At 49.1% G+C, this 13,415-nt stretch overlaps 1 protein-coding gene across 8 annotated transcripts in view; it reads right to left on the bottom strand.

Moving 5' to 3' along the window:
* Window positions 1–13,415, bottom strand: part of IRAG1 (inositol 1,4,5-triphosphate receptor associated 1) — a 128,414-nt gene that overhangs the window by 33,997 nt on the left and 81,002 nt on the right. For all 8 annotated transcript variants that reach the window (XM_051851398.2, XM_017345354.3, XM_070073302.1 and 5 more), the window contains one exon: window positions 1,666–1,789. In XM_051851398.2, the coding sequence (XP_051707358.2) occupies window positions 1,666–1,789 (124 nt within the window). The remainder of the gene's footprint in view (window positions 1–1,665; window positions 1,790–13,415) is intronic.

Genomic DNA, 13,415 nt, shown 5'->3' with positions numbered 1-13,415 from the left:
ATGGTCCAAATCCCAATCCATGTAGGACATGAAACCAACTTCTTCATATTAAAAACTCAATGGTAGCGTCCATATTTCTGCTGGGGGCAGGGATACTGAAGCTCTGGCTTCTTTAGTTGGACAGCAAGTGTCATGTGACAAGTGTATCCCTTTGGTTGTCCAAGCCCCAAACTAGGGTTAGAGATCTCCGGGTCAAACTAACGGCCGAAGTTGGAAACTGCCTCTAAGGAGGCCAGGAGTAGGTGGCAGGTCTGATAGTGGGGACAGGACAATTTGGTAGCTGAAGCAATGCCTGAGAGCTGGTAACATGTGCTTCAGAAGTTGTATATTCATTGACCATGCAGAGTCATACAGGTCGGTAGTTGGTCACTATTAACTTACTCAAGGAACATGGCACTGCTCTGGAGGAAGCTTGAGGGCATATGATAGTCATACTATTATTTTCAGCTTAACTGAGGACAAGGAACCCAGCTGTCCTCCACGCTGCCCCTTGCAGACTGAAGAGCCCTGACGATGGTGATGTGTGTGACAGAGCCCTGGTGCAGGTGCTCCGGAACCAGCCCGCTCCGAGTTCAGTTTCTACTTTGTCACTTGCTAGCAGGTACCTTTGCCCCTCTGTTCCCTTGCTAAAGACAAACACAGCGAAACTCTTCCTTTTCTGTCTCGCTGGGTTGTCACAAACACAGTATGTAAACATGCCCTGTGACCTGCACCACATACTGGGAGTGCCCGGCCCTGACTTCCCGCCTCTGATGCCCTTCTCTGCCTTCCGTGAGGTGAGCTGGCTCACCCTGCACCATCCCCAGCTGTGGATTCAGCCTGCTTCGGACTTATTTCTAGCACTTATCTCCTGTGAATTAGCATCTAGTCGCCACGCCCTCTGAGAACTGCCCTGATGATTCTATATTTTAGATGGTTACTGGGATAAGCTTGTTCTCTTTTAAAATCTACCACCAAGACCTGGGAACTCTGCTTTGCCAGGTTGCTCCTTCTCATAACTCCTCTCATCAACAGGTCTCCAGGTTGCTGGGCCTGGCTGAGGTCTCACCTGCTGGCACCCACCCAAACCCTCTCTTCTCTCCTTTATACTCCAAATCTTTCACTTCTCAACCCAGTTATCAAGGGCCTGTTATACGTGAACACACTCCCAAGTCCTGCTTATACGATGATCTCATCTTGCCACCATTGCATCTTCTTATAACAGTGCACCTAGGACCCCTCTCGTATAGATGCTGGAGCTAAGGCTCGGAAAGCAAACACACTTTCTCCCCAGGAATCGAAGCAGTCTGGTGGGTTTTCTAAGCAATCCTTCATGTGGTTCCGAATGTCTCACATCTCTATACAGCTATGAGATGTAGAGTCTCCCACTTGCAGGTAAGAGGTATAATGGGATTGAAACCCACTTCTGCCCACCACCCTCTGCTGCCACGAGCCTCTGGTGACCCTCGTGCCTCACATGCTGTGACCACCTGCTGTTTGAGTGGGAGGCACCAGGCTTGGCCCTTTGCTAATCTTTTGGTTTTAGATGTATTACCTCTGCATGGATCACTGGACTTGGACCCTTCTAGGGTCAAAAATCAAGACTGGTACTCCTGTGTGTCTTACCTAGAATTTGACACGGGGGCCACCCAGCACAAGGTCTTCCACACCACACTGTGATTTTACCTTCCAGGGAGAGACTTGTGGACCCGCAGTTTGCGCAGCAGCACGTCAGAAATATTGGGCATCACATCCAGGCCACTCTTTGTCTCTTCCTCCTCACTAGCTGGGGAGAGCTCGGAAGGGGGCCCTAGAGGGGGGAAAAAGTATTGACTTTTTATAAAAGGTATGTTGGAAATTAATAGTACTATTGGCAACTAGCCTCAGGGGACAGGAAGAAATTTAACTTTTTCAAAAAATATTTTATTTGAGAGGTAAAGTTACAGACAGTGAGAGGGAGAGACAGAGAGAAAGGTCTTCCCTCCGTTGATTCACTCCCCAAATGGTTGCAACAGCTAGAGGTTTGCCCATCCAAAGCCAGGAGCTTCCTCCCAGTCTCCCATGCAGGTGCTGGGGCTCAAGCACCCAGGTCGTCCTCCACTGCTTTCCCAAGCTATAGCAGGGAGCTGGATTGGAAGAGGAGCAGCTGGGTCTTGAACCGGCGCCCATATGGGATGCTGGCACCACAGGTGGAAGATTAACCTACTGCGCTATGGCACCGGCCCCAAAATTTAACATTTATAATCATCCAGTTTCATGCCAGGGGCCTTTTAACTGTCATCCTACTTAAGCCTCACAATAATGAATGAGCTGGAAATTAGCCATCTCATTTTACAGGTGAGGAATGCAGGCCCAGCAAGATTAAGTAAACTGCTCGAGATGACAGACCTAGCAAATGGCACAGCCAAGCTGCAAAGCAGGTCTACCTACTCCGAATTCTGCGCTCTTCCCACAGCTGCCGCCAGGATCCAGCAGGATCTCGTGTCTGGGGTTAGGTGCTGGCTTCTGGCTACAGGCTTTGGGAAAACCCTTCTCGTTGGCAGGATTCTCAGGAGGTCTGAAAGTATTCTTCCTCAAATTAATTAAAACATTCTATCTTCTGTGTCCTACCTAGAAATCAGCATCTGCTCCCATACTCCCACAGACAGGAACAGAACCAGGGATTTTCCAGGATGAAGCTAAGTTCATCCGGTTTTTTACAGATCCTGGAAACAGAGATGCCTTCTAGTCGACAGAGCTGCTAAACAGCCTTTTGTAACTCCCCAAAGCCATGCCCATTCTGTGCCCTGACAGCAGAAAGAAAAAACCAAGTTCAGATGGTCCCTGGCTTAACAAGGGTTTAAGATTTTTCAACTTTACAATGGCGTGGAAGCAATACACATTCAGTAGAAATCATACTTTGAATTTTGACATTTTCCCAGGCTTGCAATATGTGATGATACTCTCCTGATGCTGGCTAGTGGCAGTGGACCACTGCCCCCCGTTACTCCTACAAACACAGGGGGAATGAACTGATCCTCACACCATAATGTGCTGCTGAGCTAGGATGTCTGGTAGGACAGGTGTAATAAATGCATGTTCTGTTGATGACATTGTTTACTCAGCTATGAGTTTATCAGGACCTAACAATCTTGAGTTGAGGAGTATCTGTATTCCTTTCCCAAAGTCTCTCTCCTGTTTGAAGACCGTCCTTTTGCCTTTCTGAAGCCTACCTTCTCCAGGCCCTAGCTGTTTGTCATGGTCTCTTAGACACCATCCCACAGCGGCACAAGTGGTTTGTTGCTATCCCACAGACCCAGATGTGGCCTAAACAAACTTCCAGCATCGGATGGCCTTGGCAAGTGTCTCCGGCACGGACATTCGTTATTCATACAGCAGACTCGCCGTGCCTTACCGCGGGCCCAAGTACACTTACAGTTCAGTGAAAACCTCAGCTATCTTTTATTTGAGCCAAATCAAGTATCCTCATCCTGGACAGCGAGTGCTTTCCGTGTGCACGCGCCGCTTTGTTTTACTGGTTCCCCTGGGGTTTGGCCCAGCAGCTTTCCAACCTGCTCAGTCATTTCTGGGCCAGGCTAGAAATCAGGACCATAGGCCTCGTTGTAGCAGCCACAGACATGGAGCAAAGGCTGGGAAGCATGTGAAGACGAGGCTCACCAAGAAAGCCCATGTGGAAAGGAGAGGAAATCCACTCCTAGTTCAGTTCAAGGTGAAAAACACTTAAACGCATTCAGCTTTCCAGTGACAGAATAATGCTCGTGAGTTCCCTGATGCTCACGGTATCCAAACAAAGGCTGCAGGGCCATCTGTCAGAGGGGGCAGTTAGCAGTGCTGCTTTGGAGCAAGGCTGGACACGATGTTCTCTCAGGTTCCCGCCACCTCTCGTGGCCCGTGTTGCTCTCTGATGCCTCCATGGGACAAATGGTAAGGCTTGTGTGCCTCTGGCCTCGCTCGGCCTTTGTGTATCCTCACCACACCCAGCAGAGAGTCAGGGAAGAGCTGGGCTACTGGGAACACATGTAATTAAGACAGATGAAGTCTCATAACCCAGTGAAAGTCATGCCAGGGGCTTTTGCCTAGAAAAGTACCCTACACTGATCCAAGACAAAAGATTAGTTCTCCTAGCTTTTGCTAAAATAGCTACCTAAAGAGCCATCCCAGAATTGGTAGAGGCAGCCTTTCTCCTGAACTGAACCCAATTAATAACATACACACACACACAACCCACCAGCAACACTCATCTGCAGGAAAAGGCAGCAAGAGTCTTTGAAATAGTGGCTGTAGAAAGAAATTACCAGCAGTAAACTGTACAGCTTCCACCCTTGATAACTCTTCCTCCCCACAAAGGATCGGCATGAAAGAAGATGGGAGCCGGGGGTGGGGATTTCTGACAAAAGCGGTAACAGACCAGGAAAGGAAGCAGATGGAGTGGGCGAGCCAGCCGTGTGCAGAGGAGACGCAGAACGTCTCTGGAGAAGAATGCTCTCCGTCCCACCCGCCAACATGCTGACGCGAGGGGAAACTGCACAGGCTGCCATTCTGCCTTTCTTACCAAGGAAGAGGGGCGGGGGAGGCAGAACAATGGCGCTATCAGGGCTGATAACCTCAAACAATGTGGAGGGATTTACGGGAAAGAAGTGGGGTGAGTGGCAGGAGACACGCGGGGAGCCCCGGAGGAAGCTGCCCCTCCCACGTCTGTCAAGTGGCCTCGTGGACAAACTCCCTGCATTTGGTCAGCCATTATCTTCCTTTTTCCTACTGAGAAAATCTGGAACAAACACTGGGGCAGGTTGTCTTTACAATCCTCTCGTACTGAGGGAACGAGACAGATACCCAGTCTGGTCCAATAAACTCAAGCTTTGGACTACAAACAAAGTTAGGGAAAAAGAGCAGAAACAAGTTCGGTCAGCAAGGCTACTCAGGGCTCGCTCTCGGCTTCCCCTTCCCTCCCCCTCACCCACCCAACAGTAACAGCAGATACACAAATCCTTGATCCACAGTTAAAACATCGAAGGGCCGACAAACAGAGGAAGCAGTCAGTGAAAAGCAATCCACAAAATATATCTGGATAGAGAGATAATACAGGTAGAGCGCAGGATCCAAAATGGCAGAACAGGATGGGGCTTACTGCTCTAGTCTAGGGGGAGACAGTTAAAAAAAAAAAAAAAAAAAGTATAGGGAGCACAATCTCAGGGAAGAGTTGGGGAGAAAGCTGCAGAGGAAAGCCCACGCCAATCGCCAGTTAGAGGGATCTACGTGGAGGGTGCGCATGTGCACAACTCAGGACCCAGCAGCCGAGAGCCTCAGCACCAGCTTTGGAGACAGGTGAGACCAGACTGCAGCAGCCCAAGCCACTGGTGATACCGCTGTGGCGTGAGTCCAGCGCAGAGCCCTGTGGGGGACAGAGTACCTGCCAACCTGGAGGGAAAGGGGGGACATGTTTCTCTTCGGCAACCACCTGGTGCCATTTTGGACATCCATAGCAGCTGCACCAGCTCATGTGCACGCGCCCAGCGACCAGTTGAGAGGAGACGCCTGAGTCTGGCTGCGGAAGGGTTGCTAGCACTCTCACTTTTTCCTGCAGGGCGACCAGCTATGCTTACTTCCTGGATTCTTGATGTTCTGCCACTTGGGGCCTAAATCCTAAATCCTGGAAGGACTGCTCCTCGAGGGACCAGCCAGTTCCAAGTACAAAGTTCAGAACCATCCACATTAAGACATGGAGTACAAAAAAACGAACAACAAACTGTCTCGTTCCCTTGGTACGAGGGTTGTAAAGACAACCTGCCCAGCGTTTATTTTCCAGACTTCATCCAGATGTTCTCAGTAGAGAAAAGGAAGATAATGACTGACCAAATGCAGGGAGTTTGTCCATGAGGCCACTTGACAGATGTGGGAGGGGCAGCTTCCTCTGGGACTCCCCGCGTGTCTCCTGCCACTCATCCCACTCCTTTGGTAAACGAACCAATCCAGAGCCACCATCCTCAACCTTCATCAAACTCTCACACTCCAAGCCAGTATTTCCCTTGTCCCAAATGGCCCCAGGGCCACATACTAGACAACAAGAGCCCCCTCTATAACCCAGAGCCCTCCCATAGCATTCAAACTGTGCCATCCTGAACCAAGTGAGAGTGCCTACTTGGTTCACCCCTTCCTTCCCATGAGAATCCCAGTCCAGGCTCCGGACCATGTTCCTTCCTCCCTCCTTCCACCTCCTGCTCAGCCCTGGTCCTTCCCCAGGTGACCCTGTGTGCCATGCCATGGCTCCTGTTTTTAGAGATCTGTGAGTGGAAGCCCCTTCCTGACAATTTCTAAGTCTGTGCATTCTACTACACCCGAATAAAACAAATGCCAGGTACAAAGTTTAGAACCATCCAGATTTAAGACATGTAATAAGAAAAAAAAAACTAAAAAAACAAAAACAAAAAAACAAAAAACTGTCTCCAGGATCCTAAACTCTTAATGCATTTCGTACTACATTTTAAAAGCTTTTACAATCGAATTGCTCTTTTTTGGAGAAGTTCCACAAGTCCTGTGGTTTCACTTCACTTTGTTTCAAGTTCAGTTAAATTTTTTTTTTTTTTTTTGACAGGCAGAATGGACAGTGAGAGAGAGAGAGAGACAGAGAGAAAGGTCTTCCTTTTGACGTTGGTTCACCCTCCAATGGCCGCCACGGCTGGCGCGCTGTGGTCGGCGCACTGCACCGGTCCGATGGCAGGAGCCAGGTGCTTCTCCTGGTCTCCCATGGGGTGCAGGGCCCAAGCACTTGGGCCATCCTCCACTGCCACTCCTGGGCCACAGCAGAGAGCTGGCCTGGAAGAGGAGCAACCGGGACAGAATCCGGCGCCCCGACCGGGACTAGAACCCGGTGTGCCGGTGCCGCTAGGTGGAGGATTAGCCTATTGAGCTGCGGCGCCGGCAAAGTTCAGTTAAATTGTAATACTTGTTTCAAAAAAGTATATCTCATATAATCTCTATCTGACCTCTCTCCCTCCTGTATTTGTGGGTCAGAGGGTATTTGGTTAAGCTATCTTTACTTTCTTTGTATTATTTATTATTAGTTGAATTTTTAGAAAATGAATACAAGCCATTTTAAAAACTGGAGATGCAGAGAGAGAGAGAGAGAATGAGCGCGCACATGCGCACGTGCACACAAAAGTGCTTCCATCCACTGGTTCACTCCCCAAATGCCCACCTGGGCTGAGACTGGGCAAGGATGAAGCTAAGAGCCAGAAATATAATGCAGGCCTGCCAGAGTGGCAGGACCCCAAATACGCTGCCTCCCAGGAGGTGTATTCAAGAGCTGAAACTGGGCTTGGAATCCAAGCACCCCTGGTGGTACTTGGGAACCAGTATCTTAACTGCTAGACTAAATTAAATACTCACCATGCATGGGTCATTGTTAGCAAATAGAATAAAGTTATTTCAAAAGAGCTGCCTGTTCTGGTTCATTCCAATGAGGCCACTTCAACCTTGCCATCTCAGGGTCATGGTCAAGTGGCTTTTGGGACTCTGGGTGAAGATGTTCTGAGCCCCAGGCTGGTCCCTTCCAGCCAGAGCTATGGGTTAGACTACATGTTAGATGTAAAGTCAGTTAGATTACACGTCTTCCTCTCTTCTTTCTCAGGGAGGCCTCTCCCCAACCCGAGCCCTGAGCCTGCAAGTCCAGACCAGGGGCGTCTGGACAGATGGCCCACTCAGTGTACTTCTCTGCCTCTCACACCTCTTTCAAAACCCAGGTCCAGATATCCAGCTACCTCCTTGACGTTGCCACCTGGATTAGGCGAATACAAATTGTTTCAAAGCCATCACTTACAGGACACCAACTATGCATTAGATACACTTTCCAGATTGTTCCTCACAACAGCCCTGCAAAGTAACTATCGCTGAGCTCATATTCTGGGGAAACTGAATCTCGGCTAAGTAAATCCCCCAGGGTTCAGCTCGTTAGCAGTAGAGCCAGGATGCAAAACTAGGTCAGCTGTCGCATCCCACCTGTTTCCCAGGGGCACTTGACACGGCCTGGCAGAGGGCACCCTCTACTTGGCCGTGCAGTCAGACACCTGCTGGTCTTCCTGATCTGCCATGAACTCCAGCCCCTTACCAAGTCCTGCGGGCCTGACCTCCAAATAACTCTCAAATCTTTCCTCCCCACACCTCCACCTGCCCACCTCTCTAGTCTCATCATCTCTCACCAGGCTCTGCCTATACCCTCTTTCCTGGTGTCCCTGGCCCCAGCCTCTATTGTTTCAGGCCAGCTTTCACAATTTGTCCAGGATAATTATTGTAAAACAGATTTGACCCTACCACTTCCTTACCTGCAGGCCTCTCTGACTTCCCAGAGTGTCCTACATGAAATTCAGACTCACAAATGGTCCCTCCAAGCCTTCGCCTTGCCCAGTCCCAGCCCACTGTTCCAGCCTCGCTGCCTGTCTCTCCGGGACACACAGCACACACCCAGTTCACATGAGATGCCTTGTGTCCCAGAGATGTGCCGAGTGCCAGGAGATGCCTCAGTGCCTTCACTTCTGTTGTTCCCCCTGCCCCGATGGCTTTCTCTTCCTTGGCTCAGAGCTGCTCCTGGAAGCCTTCCCTGACTAGCCCCTACTAAGCCAGCTGCTTCTTCCTCTCTGTTCCTAGAACATTATGTTCTGTTAAAATACTGCCACGTGTCATCGTGATGCGCTACGCTTCCGTATCCTCTCCTGGCAGTGAAGCTGAGCTTGTTATTGAATATTTAGTGCATGTTTACTATGTCCCTGGCAGTGGGCTCTGAGCTAGGGGCGGAATGCTAATTAAAATTGACATGTCCGGGGCCGGTGCTGTGGCATAGCAGGTAAAGCCGCCGCCTCCAGTGCCGGCATCCCATATGGGCGCCAGTTCTAGTCCCGGCTGCTCCACTTCTGATCCAGCTCTCTGCTGTGGCCTAGGAAAGCAGTGGAAGATGGCCCAAGTCCTTGGGCCCCTGCACCCACGTGGGAGATCCGGGGGAAGCTCCTGGCTCCTGGCTTCGGATTGGTGCAGCTCTGGCTGTTGCGGCCAATTGGGGAGTGAACCAGTGGATGGAAGACCTCCCTCCCTTGCTCCCTCCCTCCCTCTCTGCCTCTCCTTCTCTATGTAATTCTGACTTTCAAAAATAAATAAAAATTGACACATCCCTGTCCTCTGAGAGCTTGCTACCCAGGGGGACAGATTCACCAGAGAGACGCTCAGGTATTACAGGTCACACGGTGGCAGACTGCAGGCAGGAGAAGGGTGAGGAGGAGCCAGAGAGGCCTTCCCAAGAACACGGACATCTGAGCAGACAGCTGGAGTTTAGATGGGAGCTCGTTAGGCAAAAAGCACAAGCCCTCCATTGGAGGGAGGAGACAACAAGGGTGGGCAGCAGCAGGAACGAGTTGCTGAGGGCAGCGGGGACATTGCGTAGGGGAGAGCAGGCCCTGGACGACGCTGGCAGGTGAGGAGAGGAATCACACGGGGCCCTGGAGGTCCCCTTGAGGGATGCAAGGGCTCAGCCTAGGAGCAGAATGAAGCCTCTGAAGACTCAGTGAACAGAGTCGCAGGGCAGAGGTGCCTCTGGCTGCCGGGCTGGCAGTGGGTTGAGCTGGGTAAGAGGGACCAGTGAGGAGGCCGTCGAGGCAGCCAGGATGACGGGTGATGGGTGCTGGGATGAGGCCCTCTCCCTGATGCGACCCGGAGTCTTTCTCACCTAACACATCCCCAGCGTACAACCCAGGCTGACAGTCTGCCAGTTTCTGGCAGATGATGGAAGAGCCAACAACAGTCCCTGAGAGGGAACAGCACTGGGTGCTGCACAGACCAGATACAGCAGGGGAAAGAGCCCTGCAGGCCTTAGAAACGGAGCCAAAGTGCTTCAGCCCCCAGAATGTTGATAAGGATCTTCCTGGTTTCCCAAAGTCACAGCCAACAAGCCTCCTAAGAGGCCAAGCTTTCGCCATGATCTCGATCGCTCTGTGGGATCTGAAACCCAGAAGCACTATGTGAGCCCACTCTTGGGGAGGAGCTCCAGAGCCTGCAGTCCTGGGGGCAGCAGGAGAGCAGGCTCTTTAACGCGGCTCTCTGCCTACAGGCGGAGTCAGCACTCTGCAGAGAACAATCAGATGCAACACTGGCCTATGCAACAGTGATAGAGGATAGCGTCCTCGGGGCTGGCAACCTAGTTTCATAGCCTCAGTAGCAGAAATGCAAATATATGTCAGATTGCTGCTTGCATGAAAATCCATATCAATAACACCACCACAGCATCTCAGTGAAGTCAGTACCATTCTCATCCCCATTTTACAGATAAGCAAACAGAGGCAACCACAGAAAAAGCAACTGGTCCAAGGCTCTACAGTCCCAGACTCCAGAACTGAAAGAGGCAGACAGCATGCATTTGCTGAACTCCCACCATGGTTAATTTTATTTTAAAAATTTTGGTGCTAGGGCCTGCATTGTGGTGGAGCAGGTAAAGCTGCCACCTGCAGTGCCAAAGTCCCATACAGGCATAAGTTTGTGTCCCAGCTGCTCTATTTCTTTTTAAAGATTTATTTACTATTTATTTTTTGACAGGCAGAGTTAGACAGTGAGAGACAGAGAGAAAGGTCTTCCTTCCATTGCTTCACTCCCCAAATCACCGCTGCGCCAATCTGAAGCCAGGAACCAGGTACTTCCTCCTGGTCTCCCATGGGGTGCAGGGCCCAAGCACTTGGGCCATCCTCCACTGCCCTCCTGGGCCACAGCAGAGAGCTAAACTGGAAGAGGAATGACCAGGACAGAATCCGGCACCCCAACCAGGACTAGAACCCCGGGGTGCCAGCGCCACAGGTGGAGGATTAGCCTAGTGAGCCGCAGCACCTGCCTGATTTATTTATTTCAAATAGTTACAGAGAGGGGGAAAAAAGATCTTCCACTTGCTGATTTACTCCTCCAGATGGCCACAAAGGCCAGGGCTGGGCCAGACTGAAGCCAGAAGCTTCATCTGGGTCTCCCACATGGGTGTGGGGCCCAAGCACTTGAATCATATTCTGCTGCTTTTACCAGGCCATTAGCAGGAAAGTGGATGGGAAGCAGCTGGACATGAACCTGGCCCATATGGGATGCCAGCATCACAGACAGCAGCTTTACCTGCTACACAACACCGGCTCTGATCCAGTTCTCTGCTGATGGCCAGGGAAAAGCAACAGAAGATGGCCCAAGTGTTTAGGCCCCTACAACCAACGTGGGAGACATGGATGAAGCTCCTGGCTTCTGCCTGACCGAGTACCAGCTGCTGTGGACAGCTGGGAGTAAAGTAGTGGATGGAAGGTCTCTCATCTCTCCCTCTTTCATATAAATCTTTTTTAAAAAATAAATTTTAGGGGCTGGCACCATGGCGTAGTGGGTAAAGCCACCACCCGCAGTGCTGGCATCCCATATAGGTGCCGGTTCAAGTCCTGGCTGCTCCACTTCCAATCCAGCTCTCTGCTGTGATCATGGGAAAGCAGTGGAAGATGGCCCAAGTCCTTGGGCCCCTGCACCCCCATGGGAGACCAGGAAGATGTGATGTCGGGAGGCTGTCACAACTACTGAGATTCTATCTCAGAGCACTTTAGAAAAGATACAAATATGCAGCATTTGGCAGTGCATATGAAAGGAAATATGTCATTAGCAAATGGGCTTCATTTCAGCACCACAAAGATTATTTCTATGTATCGAAATTTAGTGATAAATGAAATAATAAATATGACATTTGCCAGCAAATATCCAAAGCATATTTGGTAAGATTCAACACAAGTCTTGAAATTTGGAAGAGAATAATATTTCCTTAAAAAATACAAATGTAAAAATTCTGTATTTTATACTTTACTATATATTTTAATGTAAAATAACAAATATTAAAATAGCATACCTATTCAATAAGACACCACATGATCCTTGAGAGCAAAACACCAAACCACCCCATTACAAAAGAGGGCAGGCTTTGACATAGTACTTACATGCCCACATCTCATATCCGAGTGCCTGGGTGGACTTCTGGCTCTGCTCCCGATCCCAGCTTCTAGCTAATGCACACCCTTGGAGGCAGCAGGTGATGGCTCAAGTACTTGGGTTCCTGCCACCACATGGGAAACCTGGATTGGGTTCTCTGCTCCTGGCTTTGGTCTGGCCCAGCTCTGGCTGTTGTGGACATTTGGGGAGTAAACTAGTGAATGGGACCTCTGTCTTTGTCTCACAATTTTTTTTTTTTTTTTTTAGGGAGAAACAAGGCAAATTACCTCCTTATCACCATTATCAAATCAGAGAATACCGCTAAAGTAATAAAATATATGGACACAGACACAAAGACACACATGCAGGCACACAACTCATAGAAAGAAAAATGGTCTTTGGTTAAAATAAGATTGTGAATTTGGAAGAGCAAAGGATTCTACAAAGTGGTCCAGAGCCTATGAAGTCAGACACATCTGCCGTCCAGTCCTGGCTTCGGCGATCAATCATCACGTGACCTGCCCCTCCCTCGTCTCCATTCCCTCATCTGTAAGCTGGGTGTAGTGAAGCCACTTCCCACAGTTCTCAGGGCCATGAGGTGACACGCTGTCAAGCAGTCAGCTTCTCCATATACAGAGAAGTAATATTTTTCTAGTGATTGAAATGCAAGATTCCTCAAAGGAAAAGACAGATAAAAATGATTATATATAAAACCCTGAAATTTCTCTAAAATAGCACAAAACTGATTAAAAAACAAAATACGGGGACCAGAGTTGTGAAGTAAACTGTGAAGCTGCCACCTTTGATTGTAGGGTTACTTAGAAGTAATCAGAAACAAATCCATGAACTAATGAAATCCGTACATGACATGCAAGAAAATTTCTCCCATGAAATTGGGTTAAAAAAGAAATCAAAATCCCCTGCACCCCATGGGAGACCAGGATAAGCACCTGGCTCGTGCCATCAGATCAGCGCAGTGCGCTGGCCGCAGCACACCGGCTGTGGCGGCCATTGGAGGGTGAACCAACGGCAAAGGAAGACCTTTCTCTCTGTTTCTCTCTCACTATCCACTCTGTCAAAAAAAAAAAAAAAAAAAAAAAGAAATCAAAATGAAATACTAGAAATGAAGAATTCAATAGAACAAATTTTAAAAAAAGTAGTGTAAAGCTTTAATAGACTCAGTGAAGCAGAATAAATATCTGAGTTAGAAGAGAAATCTTCAGAAATGTTTCGGTCAGACCACAAAACAAAAACAAAAAACAAAAGGAAAGAAGAAAAAATTAGAAAACTGAAAAACAGTGTTGGAGACTTACAGGATACTAGCAAATGACCCACATATGGGTCTTAGGAGTTCCTGAAGGCATGGAAAGAGAGAATGGATTAGGAGGCCTTTTTAAATAATGACAGAAATAATATAACAGAATATAATTATAATTAATATAAGTATAATATAAATATAAATAACA

The sequence above is a fragment of the Oryctolagus cuniculus genome, chromosome 1 (genome assembly GCF_964237555.1).
Source record: "Oryctolagus cuniculus chromosome 1, mOryCun1.1, whole genome shotgun sequence".
Taxonomy (NCBI): Eukaryota; Metazoa; Chordata; class Mammalia; order Lagomorpha; family Leporidae; genus Oryctolagus; species Oryctolagus cuniculus.
The sequence above is the reverse complement of the archived record's forward strand: the minus strand, read 5'-3'. Positions and strand labels throughout refer to the sequence as shown.